Source organism: Propithecus coquereli, unplaced genomic scaffold (assembly GCF_000956105.1).
Source record: "Propithecus coquereli isolate 6110/MARCELLA unplaced genomic scaffold, Pcoq_1.0 Scaffold29, whole genome shotgun sequence".
NCBI lineage: Eukaryota > Metazoa > Chordata > Mammalia > Primates > Indriidae > Propithecus > Propithecus coquereli.
In genome coordinates, this window is record NW_012148507.1 from 564,104 (window position 1) to 586,056 (window position 21,953).

At 40.7% G+C, this 21,953-nt stretch overlaps 1 protein-coding gene across 1 annotated transcript in view; it reads right to left on the minus strand.

Moving 5' to 3' along the window:
- Window positions 1-7,883: 7,883 nt before the first annotated feature.
- The window catches only part of LRRC1 (leucine rich repeat containing 1), a 135,041-nt gene continuing 120,971 nt past the window's right edge, over window positions 7,884-21,953 (minus strand). Inside the window, exons 11-13 of the mRNA XM_012648544.1 lie at window positions 12,063-12,235; window positions 10,914-11,050; window positions 7,884-9,323 (exon numbers count right to left, since the gene is read on the minus strand). Of these exons, the coding sequence (XP_012503998.1) occupies window positions 9,165-9,323; window positions 10,914-11,050; window positions 12,063-12,235 (469 nt within the window). The 3' untranslated portion in view covers window positions 7,884-9,164. The remainder of the gene's footprint in view (window positions 9,324-10,913; window positions 11,051-12,062; window positions 12,236-21,953) is intronic.

The following is a 21,953-nucleotide window of genomic DNA, read 5'->3' on the forward strand; positions in this document are numbered from 1 at the left end:
GAGGTAGAAATTTTGAGAGAGAAGGAGCTGTCCACAGAGTCAAATGCAGCAGACAGGTCTAGAAGGACAAGAGCTGGATCAGTGTCCATTGGATATGGCCACACGGAGGCCAGGGGACCTGGCCGGAACAGATCCACGGTGCTGTGTATCGCAGACAGAGTCCCCACAGTGATGGGCAGAAGGGCGTGTGGAAATTTAGAAGGGGCGGGGAACAAGAATAGACCTCTTTTTCAAGAACCTTGGCAGAAAAGAAAAAGGGAGGCAGCTACAGAGGGGACTTAAGATCAAGGATTTTTGCTTATTTAGGATGGGATTTAAACACGTTTATAGAAGCAACTGAGATATGGGGCAAAGTGGATCACTGATAGAGCAAGCTCCGAGAGAAAAAGGGTCAGAGTGTGGCTGGAGGAGCTGGTTGTGACAAGGAAGTGAGGTCTGTGAAAAAGAGAGTCCAGCACAGGGACACTGTGGGCGCATGTAGTGGGGAACGGAAACTGGAAATTCACTTGTAAAAGTCTTTATTTTCTCCATAAAATAAGGCTGATAGTATCTAAAAGTGCAGCCTTAACCATTTTTTAAGTACTGCATCCCTTCTTATAGGATGCTAAATAGTTTCAATAATGGAGTTTACAAGCCACGCAGTGATGTTGCTCAGCCAGGCCTATAACAGCAGTGGGGCCCAGGCAGGAGCGGGTGGCTCTACCAATGTTGGCAGAGCAAGTGGCAGGGCAGGCTATGCTGTCGGTGAGGACCAATGCGCAGGCTCTCTGAGTTCAGTCCATTTGGAAAGCCAGCGTGTCCAGACAGGTGTCTGGCATATAGCTAAGGATAAGTACTATGCTGGAAAACTTTCATTTCATAAGAAGAGATCATAAGAGATCATACGAAGGGATCACATGCCACGCCCTCTAGTGGCTAAAAAGAGTAGGTTGCACCTATCAACTAGAAGCAGAAACCCCTGCAAACTTTGTCTATTAAGGGCAAGAGAGTCAATATTTTAGGCTTTGAGGGCCATTTGGTCTCTATACATTTAAAAATGGGCATGGCCATGCCCCAAGAAAACTTTATTTACAAAAAAAGGCAGTGGTTCATAGTTTAAGAACCCCTGGACTTGACTATTTTAATAGAAGTATTATTGAAAAAGTTTGATGTTCCCAAAGCAAATCATGGCTCAGGGAAGGACATCGCTTAGATAGTGACCACTACATGAAACAAGTCCTAAAGACGCACAAATTGTTTGGAAATTAATTATATGATAAACAATTAGCACTACTACTCAGATCTCTAGAAAAGTAGTTTTATATTTAATAATATACGATTTTGCTTTAGACAATAAAAATGGATCTCTTTTAAAATTTATGTGTTAATCTATATATTACTGTATATTTCCATACCAGTTACCTATTTTGAGGATCATCCTTGGGGTGACAAGGGAGATAATGACTTCAGGGAGAGTAATGAAACCTTGGAAGAGCTGAATAAGGCAACTTACTTCCTAAGGACACTAAAATGGTTGTCGTGCTGCATGAAGAACACAGGTGAGGTTTGGGATCCTGAAGTTGGGTGTCTCGGGTTGGGTGTTTCCCAATCTGAGATACCATGGTTGGGGGATTTCTTTCAACAGCTCAGGTGTAATGGAAGATTGCAGATATAAGGGGAGATGGTGTGTTTGCAGACTTCAGACACACGAATGAGAAAGACTTGGTTCCTGCCCACTGGAAGTCCACAGCACGTGGGCTGATGTGTTAATACGTTCTAACCACACCTGGCCAACAGCATTTCCAGCCTTCCCCTTAGGCACTCACCCACAGGTAAGCATAGTTTCTGCCTCTGTTAGCACTTCCTCTACCCCCACGAGTTTGTATATACTAACACAAGGAGCCTGAAGGTCAGCACATGACCAAAGAGACCAAAATGCTCTTATGCTATACGTGGAGCAACTGTGCACACATTTCAGGAAAGCAAAAAGATCTGGTAATTATTGAAAACCTTCTATGTGCTCTATTTGTCATCTAGTTCTAGGTATTATTTCCATTTTACAGATGAGTTAAGTCAGACTTGGGGAAATTAAGAGAAACCTCTGAAGTTCACAACATTAAGTAAGTGCCATGGCACTTAAATCCAGCTCTGCTGAACCCCAAAGCTGCTGCTTTTTCCAGTACACTGCAGCAGTGGATCTCTAAGTGTGTTCTCTGGACCAGTAGCAACAGCAGCAGCACCTGACTAGAAATGCAAATTCTCAGGGTTCCCCCACCCAAGACCTACCAAATCAGAGACTGCGGGAGTCGGGCCCAGTAATCTGCTTTAACAATGCCACCAGGGGATTCTCAGGTTTGGGAACAATTGCACAATATTGCCTTCAAGAAAAGTAGTACAGTAGATGCTAGGTTATAAGATGGTGAGCAAGATAGGCTCAGCCACACCGAGCAGCCTGGAGAAATCTACGGAGCGAAGGGTAGAGACAGGGCAGCCAGCACTGGTTTTTCTAAAGAACTCGTACCAGTTCTTTAAAGCACAAGTAGCAGTGAACAGAGGAAAAGAAAGGTACCAGGAGCTTCATGTTTGGTTGCTGACATTGTTTCTTCTAACAACCTAACTGCTGCATGGATTTGCTATACTTGAGATGTGGAATAAAAGGTAGGTAATTTGCCCAGGGTCAAGTCACCACAGGTGACAAACTCTGGGTTTCCAAAGGACTGTCTCTACCCAGGTCCCAGGGGCATACGACCTTCACCTGCTGGCACACATCAAAATGAAGACGGACGGTCATTGTTGCGGAGGGAGTTGACATTAAGCAGGTATCTCACATAACTGGAGATTTTTCTACACTGCATACCTTTCAACTGTCCAGGTGAGAACACAACATGCATGAGGCTTACTTTCCACCTGTCAGGGACCTGTAAAATGCCTTCCCGGGGACATCTGCCATCATCTGTGAGAAAGAGGCAGAGCCGGAGCATGACGACTCCCACAGCCATCAATGGCGATATTCCTGACCCTCAGATGTTCCAAAATGATTAAAACCAAGAGCAACCCCAACCTAACAGACCCAGCCCACGGCCCTGTTCTCGAAACTTCCCAAACTAACACCGAAACTCGCCCCACCCATCATGCCTCTGGGCCAATGGGCAGGACCAAAGTTCAAGAAGAACGTTCAATGCCCAGACAAGTAAGTGTGTTGTTTTGTTTTTTCAAGCAGTGCTGAGCGAGGTTTAAACAAACAAGCACTCACATCTACAGCCGAGGAAGGGGGCGGGAAGCAACAGCCAGGTGTATGAACGTGAGCACAAGACACTCGGGATCCAGACAGGAACAAACCGTCTCCCAGGACAGCCCGTTTCCAGTGAATGTCTTCTTCAGGTCCTCAGTTGAGTGCAGTCCCATGGGGTGCTTCAGCAACTTTTTGCAAGCTGCTTTTTCAAAGCAGCAAGACTTCATTTGTGACTTACCTTGAGAAAGCATCTAAAGAAAAGCATTTGCAGACTCGGTATTTACACGGTATCAGGTGTGGGTGTCATTCTATCATGCCCTGGTATAAGTCCAGTTTCTTGTCATGTGTAGACTGCATGAGGCCTTCTCTTTCTACCACCAGGGTGGTAGAGCCAGTTTCAAATAAAACTAAATGCTGCTTAGTCACACACGTTTTCTATTCTTCCTGTTTTCTGCTTCTCTGATTAAATGGTAATTCCTAAATAGGAGCAATCACTATTTATCAAATCTTTCACAATAACACTTTCTAAAAGGACGACTTTAAATAACAAATCATGAGTCACCTTTCTTATTTCCCCCAAACTGCATGAAGGTCAAGTTGCAGCAACCATAGATCCCCAAGTGTTCATGATTTGTCTTTTCTCCAAGGGTAGGCTATTAAAGGTAGTGAGGATAAAGAATCATTCCTGACTAATTAGCTCACTCTAGAGCTAACTGCCAACTTTTGGAACATGTTAAAGCTCTCTCAGAGAGCTGGTTACTAAACTCTTACTCCAGTTCATGTTGAAAACAAACCCATTTTTTTATGGTCACCCACTAACCAAATAATTTATCTCCTAAGGTTCTTAGGATTTGCACACAGTTCGAAATGGCAAAGAACTCACAAACATTTCCATGGCACCTACCATTGGACATGATGGGAGGAGAGGGGAGTGGGAGGGATGGAGGGTGCAGATTCATAGCATTTGCAACCACAAGCATTAATAGACACAAACGAAGGCCCAATTCTGCATAAATTTCACTCAGTTCCATACTCGTCTTTGTCTATAACTTAGACCTAAATCTTCTCAATATATAAGGCCAGAATCATTACCACTGCAATAAATACGATTCTAAATGTAATTACAGGTTCACGGTATTTTGGCAAGGGAAGGGGAGGGGCGGGGAGCAAAGCAAAGGAGTGATGGAGGTTGTGGATGCTAGACACTGGAACGTGCATTTGAATTCCAACGTAGTCACTTACTGGTTGATCTTGTGCAAATTACCGAAACTATTTGAGTCTTAATCCCCTTCAATGCACAATGGAAATGCCACCACCTACCTCATGCGGTTGTTCTGGGAAATTGAGGCTGTGTTCAGTGAGGTTGGTGTGGGGCACACAGCAAGTGCTTAGTGAATGGCCACCATCGTTTCTAGCACTGTCTTACTATAAAAAAGGGCAGCTCATTTTTGTTTAGAAGTTAAATGTTGATGCCTCAAAAGAAACTTGGAGGATCAACCGAATTGGATTCTCGCCCAGCCAGAACTCAAGAGCGCTTGGCTAAAATCCATGCCTGTCAGAGTGAATGCCCACTCTCGTAGTTTAAAGTTACACCGTCCTCCTGGCCGACTCCTGGACACAAAACCTCGTCTCCAACCTTCCATGCAGCCTGCTGAACAAAAGTTAACTAGATCAGGTTCTTCTGGTTGGATTCCCTTTCCCGCCAGCTGTCTGCTTTTAAAACAAGAACGCACTCCAGCAAGATGGGAGTGTACCCTACACAGCCCAAGCCGGGCTACACTCATGTATCTGTTGCAGCAGGTTTTTCTCCATGGATGATCCATTTCTTAAATCAACTTGTCCCTTCTGATATGTAAAAGCCTCAGAGGTCTCCCTTTGAGAGAAAGGAGGCGGAACACAGCAAGAGGTGAAAAAGGAGAAAGTCATGAAAATCCAAGGTGAAATAAAGTAGGGAGAAGACAAAACGAGCACCACAGACCAAAAACTAGAAAATCGAGGACATGCAAAGAGGGGGGTGTTTTGTGAAAAAAGAGACCCTTTTCTCAACCAGGCATTCAATGGCTTCTTAGTAGGAACTAGTTTTACCTTGAGGATGGGTAGTTACTAAGTCCAGTTAAAATGAGGGGGTTACTGTGAGACTATTGCTAAACTTACCATTAAGTAAACCCACTGGACAAATTAAAATTTCCCTCATCCATGACATAACTCAGGAGTCTCTATATAAAACCGCAGGTGAAAACATTTCGGATAAAGTTTTCCCTGTCAGACTAGAATGTGTCCTCATTCCTGGGAACACCGCCCATCTGATCACATACTGTTGGCTTGGTGGTAGGCACTGCAGAGCTGCTAATAACACTGCTATAAGAATAACAGCAAGACCTGTAATAATAGCAGCCACCCACTTCCTGAGAGCTTGTTTTATGTATCCCATTTAATCCTCACTCTAAGCCTGTAAGAAGCATTACTGCCCCATTTCAGGGATGAAGGACCTGAGGCCCAGACAGGTTAAATAGCTTGCTCAAACCCAAGTGACAGGGCGGGGATTCGAACCTATGTCCATATGCATGTAATTCCAGTGGCATGCTCTGTGGACTCTCAAAAGATTTTAACTCCAAAGTACTGTTTTAAAGGGCATACTCACTTTTCCTGAGCTTCTTTAAAAAAATAATTTCATTGTACAGCCATCTTCTTACAGATATATTTTAAAACACCAGTTGGTTCCTTTTAAATAGCTTAGGATTGGTCTTGTGGAAGGTGGGTGTTAGGTATAGGAGGGTTCGTTATGAGATTCTTTTTGGATGTTTTGAATTTTCTATAATAAAAAGTAGTTTGTGTTTTTTCAATTGGCTCTTTGGAAAGTTGGATGAGGTAAGACAACTCTAATTGGTGGAGATTTCAATTCTCGGTGGATGCCACTGAGCTGCGACATCCCTAATCACCTTCTATTAATAAGTAGCTTCCGTGTCCAGTCCCTTGTTAGAAAGCATCTCTGTGCAGCCTTACCGCACACCAGCAACGTGCCCCCAGCAGAGTGTCGTTTCTACAAGGGAAGGGCTTGCTGTTCACTTTCTGATACAAAGACTTTTCCCAGCCTCCACCCACCTACTAAGTGTGTCCCCTAGGTTCACGGGAGAAGGCAGAAGCCCTGCTGTGTGAGGCTGGTGCCAATGATCCCACCTCCTTTCCTAGCCTCCCTGATAGCCAGCTGGTAAGTTTTTAGAAAGATTGGGTTGGTTAGGACCACTCCTCCAAATAGTCTAGGAAAAAAAACCCAACATCCAAGCAAACATTTTATGATTTCTTACCCATCCCTCTTTCATCATTGATGACGTGATTATTTCACCCCCTTTAACTTTTTTGGCTATTTTATCCATTGAGGCACAATTTCCTTGCTAACATGAGGAAATAAAGGGCTATTGGGTGAACAGGTCATACTAACCTCCTTTCCTGCTTTTACATGTCATTGCCACAAGACAAACAGGCTGTATACTGTCCTCCTTCCTCTCCTAAAGGGCAGGCCAGGCAGGAGGGGGCGTGGTAGCTCACAGAGCTGTAGTAACTCTCTCTCCTGAAACAAGGTCTGGAACTTTGGGCACTGGGCTCACAGGGAAGGGTATCTTTTTACATAATTAAGTTTTTCTTATAAGCACAAGCCTTTAAAAAGGCTCGGTGTGTTCTCAAGTTGGAATTGTTTGGTTGGTGCCGTTTCCATTGTGAAGTTTAAGTTTGATTCTAGCGTCCTGAAGTTAAAACAGCGTTTCGGCATCATGTGGTATAAAAGATTAAGATGAAAGTAGTGTTCCCCTCTCAAAGGGAGGAGGGAAGCAAACAAACAAAATCCCGGAAACTGAAAACAAAAAGCAAACCAAACCAACCAGGTGAACGTGAACTAAAGGAGACAGGCCAAAGGAAACATAAAAGATTCCTAGAAAAAGTTAAGTATTCACACACCAATCTGTCCACCCCTGGTACACTAAAGCCATGATAAACTGAGCGGGAAAGGGTTGGCTTTATTATAAAAACAAACCAAAAATACCATGCAAGTTCTATCTGTTCTTCAGTGTCAAGGCAACTCTCGTTAAATAAAACCAATCTGCTTATATATAATCAGCCCATGAGTTAGTGGCATCATCTTTATACACTTAAAACAGAGGACGCCAAAATCTTAAAACGGATACCCCATCCAATAAGGAGCAAGGTATAAAACTGATTAGCTGAAAACCACTTATGTGTCATGGGCTTTCAGCTCAATAAGTAGTTTTAAAAATGCACACACATAGATATACAACCTAAAAAGTTCAGTGAACTCAATAAGTAAATGGATAGAAGTTAAAGGTATTATATTTAATTGGTTGAAAATTGGGTTTCTAAAGAGTTCAATTGGCCAGATAGCCACAACCCAAAATTATGAGCTACAGTTGAAGGCAATTCTGGGTCCTGCCCTGTGTGTAGAACAAGTGAATGAGAGTCCCACAGGAGGTTACTCAAAACTGACCAGTCATTTAGATATTTAATGGATACACTGTCAAAGAATTTGGCTATCTACTGTCATTTGAACATACCAAATAATTAATTTTAAAAAGCTGTATGGCCAATGTCCAGGGTGAATTTATTTCACAGAGCAGGGGAGGAAAAAAAAACATGATTTTCCTAGATACCACACAGTGACTGGCACTTTTCATTTCTCTTTATCACAGCATAGAAAAAAAGAAATCAACATAAACACATCAAAACTTATCCCAATATCCCTTAAATTAGCTGATTTAAAATTAAATCTTGAAGCAGTATTTTGTTATACTTTGATTCAAACTCTATTTACAAATTAAATTGCACTTACAAAGATAGCAACATTTCTATTATGATAGGTTATTTTGCTTTATTGTGGTTTTATATCTGGACATAAAACTTTTAAAGCTTTCTTGAATAAAAATCATACTTCTGTTTGTAGTACATAATTTATTTACCCACTGAATCTCTGAACCAGTTTTCTCTTTTTGTGCTTTTCTGCTCTATTGTATTTTACAAATGGCACGCGTCTTCGGACTCATAATTTCCTTTGTGCAGTCTGAAACTGCACTAATTACAGGAAACTTATTCGTGAAAAGGTAAAATATAAGAAATAAAATTTAGCAGTCTAACCCTTTGGTTCATCTTTTCAAAAAAAAAAATCAACTGACATAATTTACAAATCGACGGTAAATTCATCTTTTTGGTTAAAAACAAATCCACCAGGTAGATTACTGATTAAAATGCAACACTGCTTTAAAAGTACCACATTCCCCTTCTCATCGCACTGCTCGAGGCTGCCGTCATTCACAACTGGTTGGACATGACACAGGGTACAGTAAGGCACAAGTGGATGGTACAGATAAAAACAAATACTTTAGGACTTGTTTTTCTTCACAAATACTAAAATATGTACCGTTTTCAAGATAAAATAACAAAAAAGAATACATATTTTTTGTTACAAAATACCTATACAAAATTTTTAAATTTACACCATCTGAGCTGCCAGAAAAGGTTTAAAAAGTATCAATTTTTCCCCATACATAAAACTATCTCTTATCAGTAGGTCCAAGAGAAAAACTTGGGTTCAAAATGTCCCAGCACTGTATGGAAGGGAGGAGGGTACAAATTCCCCTTCCTGCTCTCCCTTACCCCAACAGAAGACGAAAACAAAAGTCAGATGTTTACAGTAGTGTATTCTACTTATTACAAACAACTGAAATTTAAAAAAAAAAAAAAAACCATGCCGGGAGACCACTGGTGCAATGACTGGTGGAGGGATGAGAATAAGGCACTTCCTGGGAGAGAGCAGCATCCTGACACTCGACACGGGGAGACGACACCAGGGTGCCGGTGAAGACAAGGACTGCGTGAGGCTCCTCAGAAGCAGACAGGAACATCTCGACAGCAGAGGAAGACACGGGAGGTGAAACCCGGACGCGCAATTCTACACAGAAGTGGTCACTCGGTCAATGGCATGATTGACCTCGTTTTTGTTTGAATCCAGTCCTTTAGCAGCATTCATATCATTCCGTAAATTCTCCACTGTCTTTTTCATGTTCTTTAACTCCCCTGGGTGTGGAGTGGCTCGCCTTAGAAGTGTTCTCTAAAAACAAACAGCGCAGTGTTTTGGTTTTATTCCATTACTTTTTCAAAACATGCAGCTTTCAAGGTGTTAGCATTCCTATACAAATCTTACCCCTCTTAGAAATTATGAGTTAAAGTGGGTGGAAAAGCTTTCTTTGGAGATAAGTGCATTTATCAACCGCTTGCTGGTAGTTAATGGAAGATGAAAGTATTTCATATAACTTATCTAGTCACGATAAAAGGATTACTTTTAGAATAAAAGAATACTTTTAAAAACATGAGATTAGTGTAAAATAAAAATAAGCTTCCATAAACTGTAGGGAAATATTTTTTTAAAAATTTAAGATATAATTATGGGATGTGGAGAAACAAAAAAAAATAAAGAAATAAATTAAAAAATTCTAAATTACAATCACTATAATGTTCTTCTATTACCCAAAGTGATTCTGGCTTTCTTCAACCCTTGAGGCATGGGAGTTGAAGGAAAGGGAAGAAAGAGAGAAGGGTTTCCTTTCTTATTTGGCTGCTGTGCTATTTATATGACCCAATGATGAAAGGTCACATTTTCTTCTAAAAAGACCACAGTGCAGGAAGATGAGTAACTGGGTATGGGCAAATTTTAAAATATTGTCTTATTTGTTACATGATCTTTAGCTCATAAAAGAACATTTACATCTTTTAAATGGTCTATGCAGGAGCTTCTGGAGGAACCAAACTAGGTTAATAAAGTGAATAATGAAATAACCAGCGAAATAATCACACTCCACACAGTCTTGAGGTAAGCATTAAAGAGTCATGTATGTTGAAGTTATTTTGTCATCCCTAATTCCCATTTTGCACTCCACTACCGTAAATGCCTAAAATCCCCTTTGGTGACAGCTGGAAAAACGGAGACTATAGGCAATAATTTAAAAACTGGCCTTTGTTTGGGGGGCTGCAAGTACTCCCTCTAAGCTCTGCTAATGAAAATCTCAATTAGTGCAAGGAGTTTAAGAAGCCAAAGTCAACTGGCAGGAAGATGTCAAGAGCTGTCACCAACGCTGAGAGATGCCGGATGTCTGAGAAACATTGTCAAGTACGGATGAAAGTAAGAGTGAGTGGTACTTTCAACGCTATTACCGATTTCTGAACAAAAACTTGTTAAAAGAGAATCCAACTAAAGTCACAGACGCTCTACACAAAGGTTAAGGTAACCTGCTTACATGAAGAAGAGAGATAAGTCTGTTACTAAGTCACATCATGACAAGTGAATGGAGTCAACATGGCACAGCCATAAATGGGGGTGGAGGGTGGGAAGAGACTTCATTCATTTGGAATAATAAAAAAGAAAAGATTCCCAGTTTTAAGAAAACAGGGGGAGTGGGAGAGGAAAACTATCACAAAGAACCACCATAAATTATTCAAACAAAAAACTAACAAAAGTTCCATTTGCCTTATTTACCTTTTGTGACTCAGAACTTAGAAGAACCTAGTTTTGTCTTCTAAAAAATTCCTAAATGCTGAATGCAAAACAGAGAACATACTATTTGAAAATAAAGAAAATCCTTATTAGATGCGATACTCAATTTTTTTACTTCTGAACTTCCACAAAGAATCACCATTATCATACCGTTTCATTGTCTTCTTCATCTTTTTCATCTTCCAAAAATCGGATTGCACTGACTCTGTTTACTGCACGCTCGTTCCAGGCTTCATCAGAGACATCGTTTACCAAGCTCTCCAGCGCACCACAACGGGGCAGATTCTCTGCAGGGACGAAGATCACATCAGCAGGGAACTCTGGTTCACGTGACGGCAACTGCTCTATAGTAACCGTGTGGGTGACGGGGCAGAACCCATACGGCGTCCCAGGAGCACAACATCAGAAATAAGCAGGACAAACCACTGTCTGAATCTCTAAGTTTTGCCTTTAAAAAACAAAAAGAAAAGGGCCTGGGACAGGGTTGTCGCCCCCTTTTTTTTAATGATGCATATATAATTCTATTTAAGATTATATAAAATATCTGCTAAATCAATGTTTAATATTTTATTACAGACTGTTATAATAATTTAGAGTCCTTTTTCATAATTTTCTTTTACACAATAACTTCAGAAATTTTCTGGTACAGTGATGTAGTTACACATGTTGGATACTAGTACTTTCCTCAGTAACTGCTACCACATTTTTTCTCTTAGAGCCTTAGAAGCTCAACTAACAGCTCTAAGAAGCTCTCTTAGAGCTGGGACTGGCAAAGTGGCTTTGGGGCCTTCCACCTGGACTCCCATTTCTCCAGGGCACCCCGGTTCTTGTCTATCGAACCCAGGTCTCAGCAAAGGCTTTATAATAGCATTTTGATGTTAGAGTGAATATTTTTTAAAACCACACAATTTATAAAATACAGATACGATAACTCAAAATAACTCACTGGCTTGAAAACAGGATGCCAGTGGTGTTAACTACCAATCCTCTGAACTATCAGTTTGGTTTTTAAGAGACTCTGTTACTTTTTCTAGAAGTATTGTATTTTCGGCGTTAGCTATAATTCAAAACCAAAGGCCGTTTATGGAATTTCAGACATGACAAACAGGTGTGAGTGGCCCTTTTTCTGCAAGGACATAGGAGAACCTTCCCAGAGAAGTCCCACAGGGACCTCACCGGACCTGGCTCTAGATGCAGATCAGAAAAAGCGCAACCACACGTGGGAGTCAGAGGCCTTATGGATGTTAGCTTCCAAACATTCTCGTGGCCATGTGAATACTGTCCTTATATTCAACTCACCTTGGCAAGTAGGTTCAGAAGGCAGCTGAGGAAGTAAGACACAGGTTAAAATCTTCTCCCCTGTGGTGTGGTCTGTGTCTGTCTGGAACGTGAGCAGAGGCTGGGACTGGTTGTCGGATAACCAAAGAGCCTTCAACTTCAAGGCCGTCAGGGATAGAGGCAGATGCAACAACCTAGTTTAAAACAAAAGGAGACATCACAACCTCAAATTCTGTAATTCAATCAATTCCTGTCAATAAAAACAGAAAAAAGATTAAAAGGAGTTTCCTGAGATTTGGTTCAAAATGTAAAAAAAAAAAAGAAAGAAAAGAAAAAGGTTATAATAAGATACTTGATATACTCTTTGCAAGTAGATTCTTCAGAAGGTTACTGTGCTTCCCTTTTCTGCTATCACTTCTCTCATTAGGCCACATGGCAAAAAAAAAGAGGAAATTACAGGACACATTATTAGGTCTTATACTGGGTTTCAATTTAAAAAGGAAAAAAAAAGTCAGCATGATTGTAGGACCCAGAAGAGTTCTTCCTACCTCCAAGGGCGGTGGCCTCACCAGCAGGGTGGGTAGAAGGCCATGGGACTACCTGTTCCCAGAACACCAGGAAAGGAAGGAGATGCCTGGAGTGCCAAAGAGTTTAAATTGTTGTTAAAATACAGATTAAAAACCATTTTGCACGGACTCCGTTGGCTTTCTCTAGGGAGATTATTTCAGGTATTCCATTTTAAACTTTCATCTTTCACTTTCTAGAAGCTCCCACTTCTTAGACTCCTAGGTGATAATTAACATCCGCATCAGACTGCTTCAGTTTCAAATGGGGTAGTACATATGAAAGCACTTTAAACACCATAATGTGACACCTAAAGATTAGTTCTATGCACAGGCTTGGACAAAGATTTGACAGATTGGCTGCAACCAGTAAGATCTATTTAGGAAAGACCACTGCCACAAATCATATGTACATCGTACTTGCAAAAAATTACTTGAGTGCAGTGGTTCTTAGACAGGGATGACTTTGCCCCGAGGGGACATTTGGCAATGTCCAGAGACAGTTTGGGTTGTCACAACCAGGGGGTCATGCGGGATGGGGGCATGTGCTATGGGCAACTCGTGGGCAGAGGCCAGGGATGCTGCTCACTACCCTACAGGGCACAGGACAGTCCCCACAACAAAGCAGTATCTGGCCCCAAATGCAACAGTGCCAAGGATGGAATCCTGCTGTAGTGAAAACCAATGCCTCACGCTAGTTGACTAATTCACTTTGAAAACAACCAATCCTCTGTGGATACCAGTAATTTAAAGTTTAAGAGATTTAAGGTTATGTATATTTCATCAAATATTTTTTTCACTCTCAGGATGGCTCCATGTTATTAAATTACGGATCAATCATAGAAATGACTTCATAAGAGAGAGACACACCTATCTTAACATATGTGGGAAATCTACCTTTACATCTTACTAACAGATTAATACTGCATTATCAGACATACATACCATTTGAATTGACAGAACTTACGGGAAATAAACTAGAACTCTACATAGAGATATGAAAAGAAGTTATATTCCAATAATATAAAACTAATCTGAGTCAAATGTAGGCATAAACTGGGTAAATTACTTTAAATATCAAAGGTCACACAGAAAGTATTAACAAATGCATTACTAACAAACTTTTCACAATAACAGTATGTTCTGCAAAAGATTTCTAAAGAATTAGTCACAGAGATGAGAGAATATTTTCTTTTCCTGAACAATTAGCCCAGTAAAGGCTGATCCATCCCATGCATATGTACTGGGTATGGTACTAGGTACTCTGAAATTGTAACTTACATGGGAGTGAGGTTCTAGAGCCAATGAAAACTGCATATGTTAAAATAGCCTTGAAAGATTCTGTGTGTCATAGAATGTGGTATTTCACTAATGAGAGCCATGCTGCGCAAGAAATATGTATTTTTAAATCCTAGAATCTACCCAGTGTGGTGATATGCTCATACCAAGAGGACTCCCCCGCAAAAAATATGAGGGAATGGCAGATTCACGACTCCATCTCTTCCTACTTTGAGGGATTTGTTCCTTGAGAGGACAGAAAGTGCAATCTCTCGTTATTATACAAAAATTATTTCTCCTTCCACCCAATAGCTGTCACAAGGAAGTTAAAACATGTATCTGCCAGACACTATGACCAGGATTTTTTTTTTTTTTTTTAAGAACAGCCATTATACATTGTGAAAGCTTAAAGTACATCAAACTCTTTCATTTTACTGAACAAAAGAATAAATTTTTTTTCCTATTTCCGTTAAGAGAGGAGTTAAGCTAACATCCTCCAGAATGTTTAAAGTTTCAACTTGGGCAAGAAACTTACAGTCAGCATCTCTACCTTTCTTAATCATGAGAGAATAATGAAAAAAAATCAAGACCTGAAAACTGGCACAAAACACAGATACTCAAACATGGTCATCGTAACTTCTCAGAGTAATAACTGGCTTCCCAGCTGAATGCTAAAGCAAGGGTATAAATAAAAGGCTAAAAAGAGCATCAGTAATAAATAACAGCTTCTAGGGATGACACACCATACAATAAAGGCTAAAATAAATTACTAAACTCTACAAATCTTATAATCATATTTCAACTCAGATTAATGAGTTGCCAAAAACACCAGTTCTCCTGCAAAGAATCAAAGTGCCAGCTTGAGTATGGCTACTGCTGACTGAGTCCACATCACACACAAGCTGTCCACTGTCTTGTGGATAGAAGGGTTACCAGTGGTGTCAAAGAGCAAAAAAGGCCCTGTTCCCTGTACAGTCTGCACACAGCGACTCTGCAGGCTGGGCCGACCCTTCCCACTCACTGCAGCCTGTGGAAAAATGTACACACACACACTCTGCTGTTTCTCTTGGGTGAACCATCTCAGCTACAAGTCAGAAAATAGATTAAAAATATTCCTGTTTTCCAGAGGAGTTAATAACACATTTTTTGTTTATTCTGGTACCTTCTGCACACTGCAGAATAAAATTAATCAACACAAGAAACCACAGTCCCACTTGAACACATCTCTGTGTTCTATTTAGGACCACATCCCCCCAGAAATCAAAAGCCTGTGGTTACTGATCATACCAATGGCACGAGTACCAAACCAAATGAATAACCAAACTGTGAGCCTCTCATCTCCAGTTATATCCATGGCCAACCCAGCCCAAAGTGACCTTCCATGCCTCTGAACTGCTCTAGCAATTGCTTTGTCAAATTCATTTAATACCTAAGCATGGCCCATTGATTGATGTAATATTAACTTAACCCATGGCTGGATACTTCTTAAAATGTAATGTTTCATCTGTTTGTTACCTCCTATTAGAATTTTTAGTTTTAAGCAAAATTTTCAAAAATGTTAAAAAATACATATATAAATGGAGACCATAATTAGTGAAAAAATCTAAATGATACCAGAATATCTAAAATGAAAGCCCCCCCGCAATACACTCAAGTCTCAATTCCTTCTCTAGCGGAGCTACTATTAATATTTTGGTGTAATGCACAGGTAACTTTTTTAGAAAACAAAAAAACAAAAGTAAAGAACACTACATATCGTTCAACACTTGCTCTCATTATCATGGGTCACCTTCTGTGTCACCAAACAGAGAAATATCCCATTCTTGGCTTAGTATTCCACAGTATGGCTATGCTGTTGTCTTTGAATATTTTTTAAATTTAATTCTTTGCATTAGGTAATACATACATACACAGTATAAAATTCAAAGGTATAAACAATTTCCCAATTATTCCTGGTATTTGGTACTACGAATACTACAAGTAAGGAAATTCCTCAAATACCCGATTTTGTGTACTTGGTGGATATTCCTATGGGAGAGAGTCTAAGAATTAGGGAAGTCGGTGCCCCTGGGTAACTGATGACACAAGACACCTTCTTCCTTACTGTACTAGAGGGTTTGTTACTTAGTTTCCCAGTTGCACTTTATAGTCATTCTTGCTCTAATTTATCCTGTCAAACTTGTAAAATGAAGTTTCTGGAAACTAACAGTGTAGTCTTCCTGCTGCATTTTTATATGCTTGAGAGAAGAGGCAGAAACTTTTGTATTTGGTATGATTTCCCATGGTGTGACATTTCTGTAAGCTAAAAGGCTGACAAGGTAGTCTTTTTTGTTATTATTAGTTTCTATACTGATACTTTAAATAAGTAGTGATTAAATATTTTAATAGGCTTAAAATTTGGTTATGAATCTATAAATACATGGGCTAAATGACACACTTAACTGACTCAGATGACAGCCATGTAACTCAACTTTTTAATTGGGTTTTCTCTACCCTAGCCCAAGCATAATAAAAATTCAACTTTCTCCTCTTCTGCAATGAAAGAAGAGAATCAGGCCTTCACTCATGTGAAAAATAGTTTTTAGACATCAGAGCCATCTTTTTACTCAAGAATTAGTAGTGATGCAAATTGATGCTCACTAGAGTGGCAAGAACCAGGGAACGTTTAGAGTCATTGAGTTTCTACTGCTGGAGGTGAAAGGTCTGGAAAAGGGACATCAGTGGCTAGATCATCTCAGAAAGGAGGAAAAGTTTTAGATGAAAAAAAAAAAAATAGCGCAGGTGTAATTCTGACAGAAAAGTGCCAGTATCTACTAGAGATTCCACAGGAAGAAGTTGAGGAGCAGATTAGGAAGGAGTAAGATTTCAGCAGAGATCGTCCCCTGAGGAACATGGAGCCCCGTGGAAAAGGTAGGTGGGGGTTTTGTTCCTCCTCCCCTCACAGCTCTGGAAGACTACAGGCTCACAAACTGTTGCAGAGCTTCTCTACCCTATGAACCCAAAAGCTGCCGCCGCCAGTGAACGGGGAGCTTCTTCAGAACAAAGCACTGGGCTGCCAGGCCCCTCAGAGTCACTCCCCTTCATGACAGAGCCGAGCCATACTGAGTCTCCACCCATCGTGTGCCTTTGTCCTCCCCAGGGAGCTTCAGCCCTTCAGTTTTCGTGTCGCCGGTCCCCACACGAACATTTCCCAACTCCTGCCGAGACTATGGTAGCCAAAGGGGGGGGGGGGCGTGAGTCCTAGGGAACTGTGAGATCCCGGGCAAGCTGCCTTCCGGGGAAAGGGACAAAGGGGACCAGAGTGCCAGCTCTCCTCCATTCAGACACTCTTCCTCCTCCTCCCCTGCCCCCTGCTGCTGAGTGGCATGGGTTCCCCAAGGGATGATTGAGCTGGGGCTCTCGGGAGCAGCTGCTTCCCCTCGGTTGGTGAGTCCACTACATCGAGCTCCCACAGAGACTGGGGCTCACATCTTTCCTCTTAAAGACCTGCAGCTGACTATTGGTACTGTGAGCTCCCTGCTCTCTGGTCCTCCCCAGTGCTGCCTGCCTGGCTGCTCCAGCAGGGCAGGGTATGCCCCAAAGTGGAGGGACATTAAGCCTGCCTGAGGACTCCATGGGCAACTGGGGACCAGTGCACTTCTCCCTGGCACAAAGACTGAACTTGGGGAACCAGGGGACAGGCCTACAGGCCAGATCCCATACCCCCAGGAGTCAATCGTGTTGCTCAGAGGCACAGAGGGGAGATCTGTGAACTAATCTTGGAAGGTGAGGCAGTTCCCATGGGTACAACTGAGAGGAGAACACAGTGTGGGTCCAAGCCACAGCGTACTCCTGGAGCACCACTCCCCTCACAAGAAAGCCATGCTCTCGGCCCGAGGTGGGATCCTAGACAAGGAAGATCCCAGCCCTCAGTGCCTTTGCCAGTGAGCTCAGCTAGTGTGGACTGCCACTTGCAGCCAGACACCAGAAGGAGATCTGAGAGGCAGGGGAGGAGGGAAAAGAGTGAAAATCATTCCCGACAGTCAGACTGTGAATCTCAGACAGTCCCTTCCCCATGAGCAGATTTTCTGTCTTGGTGGGGCCACTTCAAACCCTCCCTGGTGACTTTGCACAGTGGCCTGGGAGCTGACCCTCAACCCCTGCCAAGACAGCTCTTATGTCTGCCTCTGTGGAGCCTGAAGGTAGGCTCATCCCACCCACCCCTGCCCAGCCTACCTCCCTACCCATCTCTGCTGTGGTAGAGAATAAAGAGTCCCCTTGGAGCTTCACGGCCCTGCCCACCACCTGGGGCATCCAAGTGCTTCTCCTGAGGGGTTATAAAGGGTCACAGGTCCCAAAAAAACAACACTGCAGCAAAGTGCCACCTACTGGCAGGGGGGACAATTTATACAGCCCATTATAGCATTTACTGATTCAATCATACAGGGTGTGGCTGACTGCTACCCACAAGCACCACCTATTGTCTCAGAGATTAAACTGGTCATCCCAATAAAACTCATACTGTTAAGGAGACCACAGGGCTGGGGAAAGAGAAAGGATTTCAAAGATATCCATCTTCCCTTGTCAAAAAGAGACAGGGAATCTGCCCATGCACATAGTATACTGCCCAATACAGCCTACAAATAACTAGCAATTGAGAAAACCACCACACTAAGGATATCTATAACCAAGGTACTCATCCAGAATCTGGAACGTCATCAAAGCACCCACAAACAAAGCAAAAGGTCCTTACTCAACATATGCTACAGACACACTCTTAAGGTGGGGTTGGGGGGGAATGCCCCATCTAAACAAAAGAAAATTCAAATGCAAGAAGTGACAGCTGCTCCAGATGAGAAAGAATCAGGGCAAGAACTACAGAAGTATGAAAAATAAGAGTGAAAGGACACCCCTGAAGGAGCACACAAGCTCTCTAGCAATGGATCCCAACCAAAACGAAAATACTGAAATGACAGATAAAGAATTTCAAATATGAATTATAAGGAAGCTCAATGAGATCCAAGAGAAAATGAAAAACCAAGTCAAAGAAATCAGAAAAACAATACAGGAAATAAATGAAAATTTACGAAAGAGATAGACATATTTTAAAAAGCCAAATAGAACTTCTGGAAATGAAAAATTCATTTAAGGAAATACAAAATACAGTGGTAAGTTTTAAGAATAGGCTTGACCGAACAGAAGAAAGAATTGCAGAGTGTGAAGCCAACTCTTTTGAATTAACCCAGTACATCAAAAATAAAGAAAAAAGAATCAAGAGGAATGAACAAAGCCTATGAGAAATATGGGATTATGTAAAACAGCCAAATATAAGAATCAAAGGCATCTTTGAGGGTAAAGAAGGAAAAGCAAAAGGCCTGGAAAATCTATTTAAGAGAATAAATGAGGAAAACTTCTCTGGTCTTGCTAGAAATTTAGACACCCAAATACAAGAAGCTCAATAAAGACCTGAGAGATTCATTGCAAAAAGAGCATCACCAAGGCATATAGTCATTACACTAGCCAAAGTCAACATGAAGGAGAAACTCCTATGAGCCGTGAGGCAAAAACATCAAGTAACTTACAAAGGAAAACCCAGACTAACAGCAGACTTCTCAGGAGAAACCTTACAAGCCAGAAAGGAATGGGGTCCTATCTTTAGTCTCCTTAAATGTAATAACTGCCAACCAAGAATTTTGTATCCTGGAAAACTAAGTTTCATAAATGGAGGGGAAATAAATTCTTTCCCAGAAAAGCAAACACTAAGGGAATTTGCTACTACTAGACCTGCCCTTCAGGAAATGCTCAAAAGTGCATTGTACATACAACAGCACAATAGATACCAACCAGTGTAAAAATACCTAAAAGTTACAGCTCATGGCTCTTATAAAACAATAGAAAAAGAGAAAAAAACAAAACAAACAAGGTATCATCCAATATATTGAACAGAACAGCATCCCACATATCAATATTAATACCCAACATGAACAGTCTGAATGCCCCACTTAAAAGACATAAACTGAATGGATGAAAAAACACACCCAAGTATTTATTGTCTCCAAAAAACAAATCTAAACCACAAGGAGTCAGAATCAAGGTAATGGGATGGAAAGAAAATTCCACACAAATGGAAACCAAAAACAAACAGGTGTAGCCATTCTCATATCACATAAAATAGATTTTAAATAAACAATGGTTAAAAAAAAAGATGAAGACAGTCATTATATAATGGTAAAGGAAGCAATTCAATAAGTAGACATAACAATTATAAATATATATGCACCTAACACAGGAGCTCCCAGTTTTATAAAGCAAATTCTTCCAGATCTAAGCAAAGAAATAAACAGTAGCATCTTAATTGTCGGGGGCTTTAACACTCCACTGAAAGAACTGGACAGATCACTGAAACAGAAAATAAACACTGGACCAAAACAGGACTCCAAAAGAAATGGACTTCACAAACATTTACAGAACATTCTACCCCAAAACTAATGAATATACATTTTTTATCAACACATGGGACATTTCCCAAGATTAATCATATCTTAGGCCACAAAACAAGTCCCACCAAATTCAAAATAATCAAACCATGTATCTTCTCAGACCACAGGGAATAAAACTGGAAATCAATTCCAAGAGAAACACTCAAATCTATGCAAAGAAATGAAAATTAAACATGCTACTGAATGATCCTTGGGTAGATGATGAAATTAAGATGAATAGGAGACATAAGCTTACAAAATCTATGGGATACAGAAAAGGCAGCCCTAAGGGGAAAGTTCATAGTTTTAAATGCCTACATCAAAAAGACTAAAAGATCACAAATTAACAACCTAATGACACATCTCAAGGAACTAGAAAAAGAAGAAACCAAACCCAAAGCCAACAGAAGAAAAAAAGTAACAGAGCTCAGACCAGAACTAAACAAAATGAAAACCAAAAAAATACAAAGGATCAATGAAACAAAAGGTTGGTTCTTCAAAAAGATTAAAAAAAAAAAAAATCAAGAGATTGCTAGCTGGATTAACCAGAAGTAGAAGAAAAAGGACTCAAATATCCTCAATCAGAAAGAGGAACATTAAAACTGATACCACAGAAATATAAAATATCATCTGTGAATATTACAAAAACCTCTACACAAACTGACTAGGAAACCTAGAGGAAATGGATAAATTCTTGGAAACACACAACTTCCCAAGCCTGAATCAGGAAGAAATAGAAATCCTCAACAGACCAATAACAAGCAGCAAGACTGAAGCAGTAATAAAAAGTCTACAACAACAACACAAAAATCCCTGGAGCACACAGATTCACAGCCAAATTCTACCAGAACTACAAAAAGAACTGGTAGCTATCCTACAGAAACTATTCCATAAGACTGAGAAGGAGGGAATCCTCCCTAACTCATGAAGCCAATATCATCCTGATACCAAAGCCAGCAAAGGATACAACAAAAAAAATAAAACTACAGATCAATAATCCTTACGAACATAGGCAAAAATCCTCAACAATATACTAGCAAATCAAATTCAACAGCACATCAAAAGATAATCCACTATGGCAAGTGGGTTTCATCCCAGGGATGCAAGGATGTTTCAACATATGTAAGTCAATAAATGTGATTCACAACACAAACAGAAAGAAAAACAAAAACCATATGATCATCTCAATAGATGCCAAAAATCATTCAATAAAAGCCAGCACCCCTTCATGATAAAAACCCTCAACAAACTAGGCACAGAAGGAACATATCTCAAAATTATAAAAGCTATATATGACAAACCCACAGCCAACATTATACTGAATGGAGAAAAGTTGAAAGCATTCCCCCTAAGAACTGAAACAAGACAAGGGTGCCCACTGTTACCGATTCTATTCAACACAGTATTGGAACTCCTAGTCAGAGCAACAAAGGAAGAGAAAGAAATAAAGGGCATCCAAATTGGGAAAGAGAAGGTCAAACTATCCCTGTTTTCATGATGATATGATCTTGTATCTAAAAAACTCCAAAGACTCCACCAAAAGACTCCTGGAAATTGATAAATTTAGGAAAGTCCCAGGTTATAAAATCAATGTACACAAATCAGTAGCATTT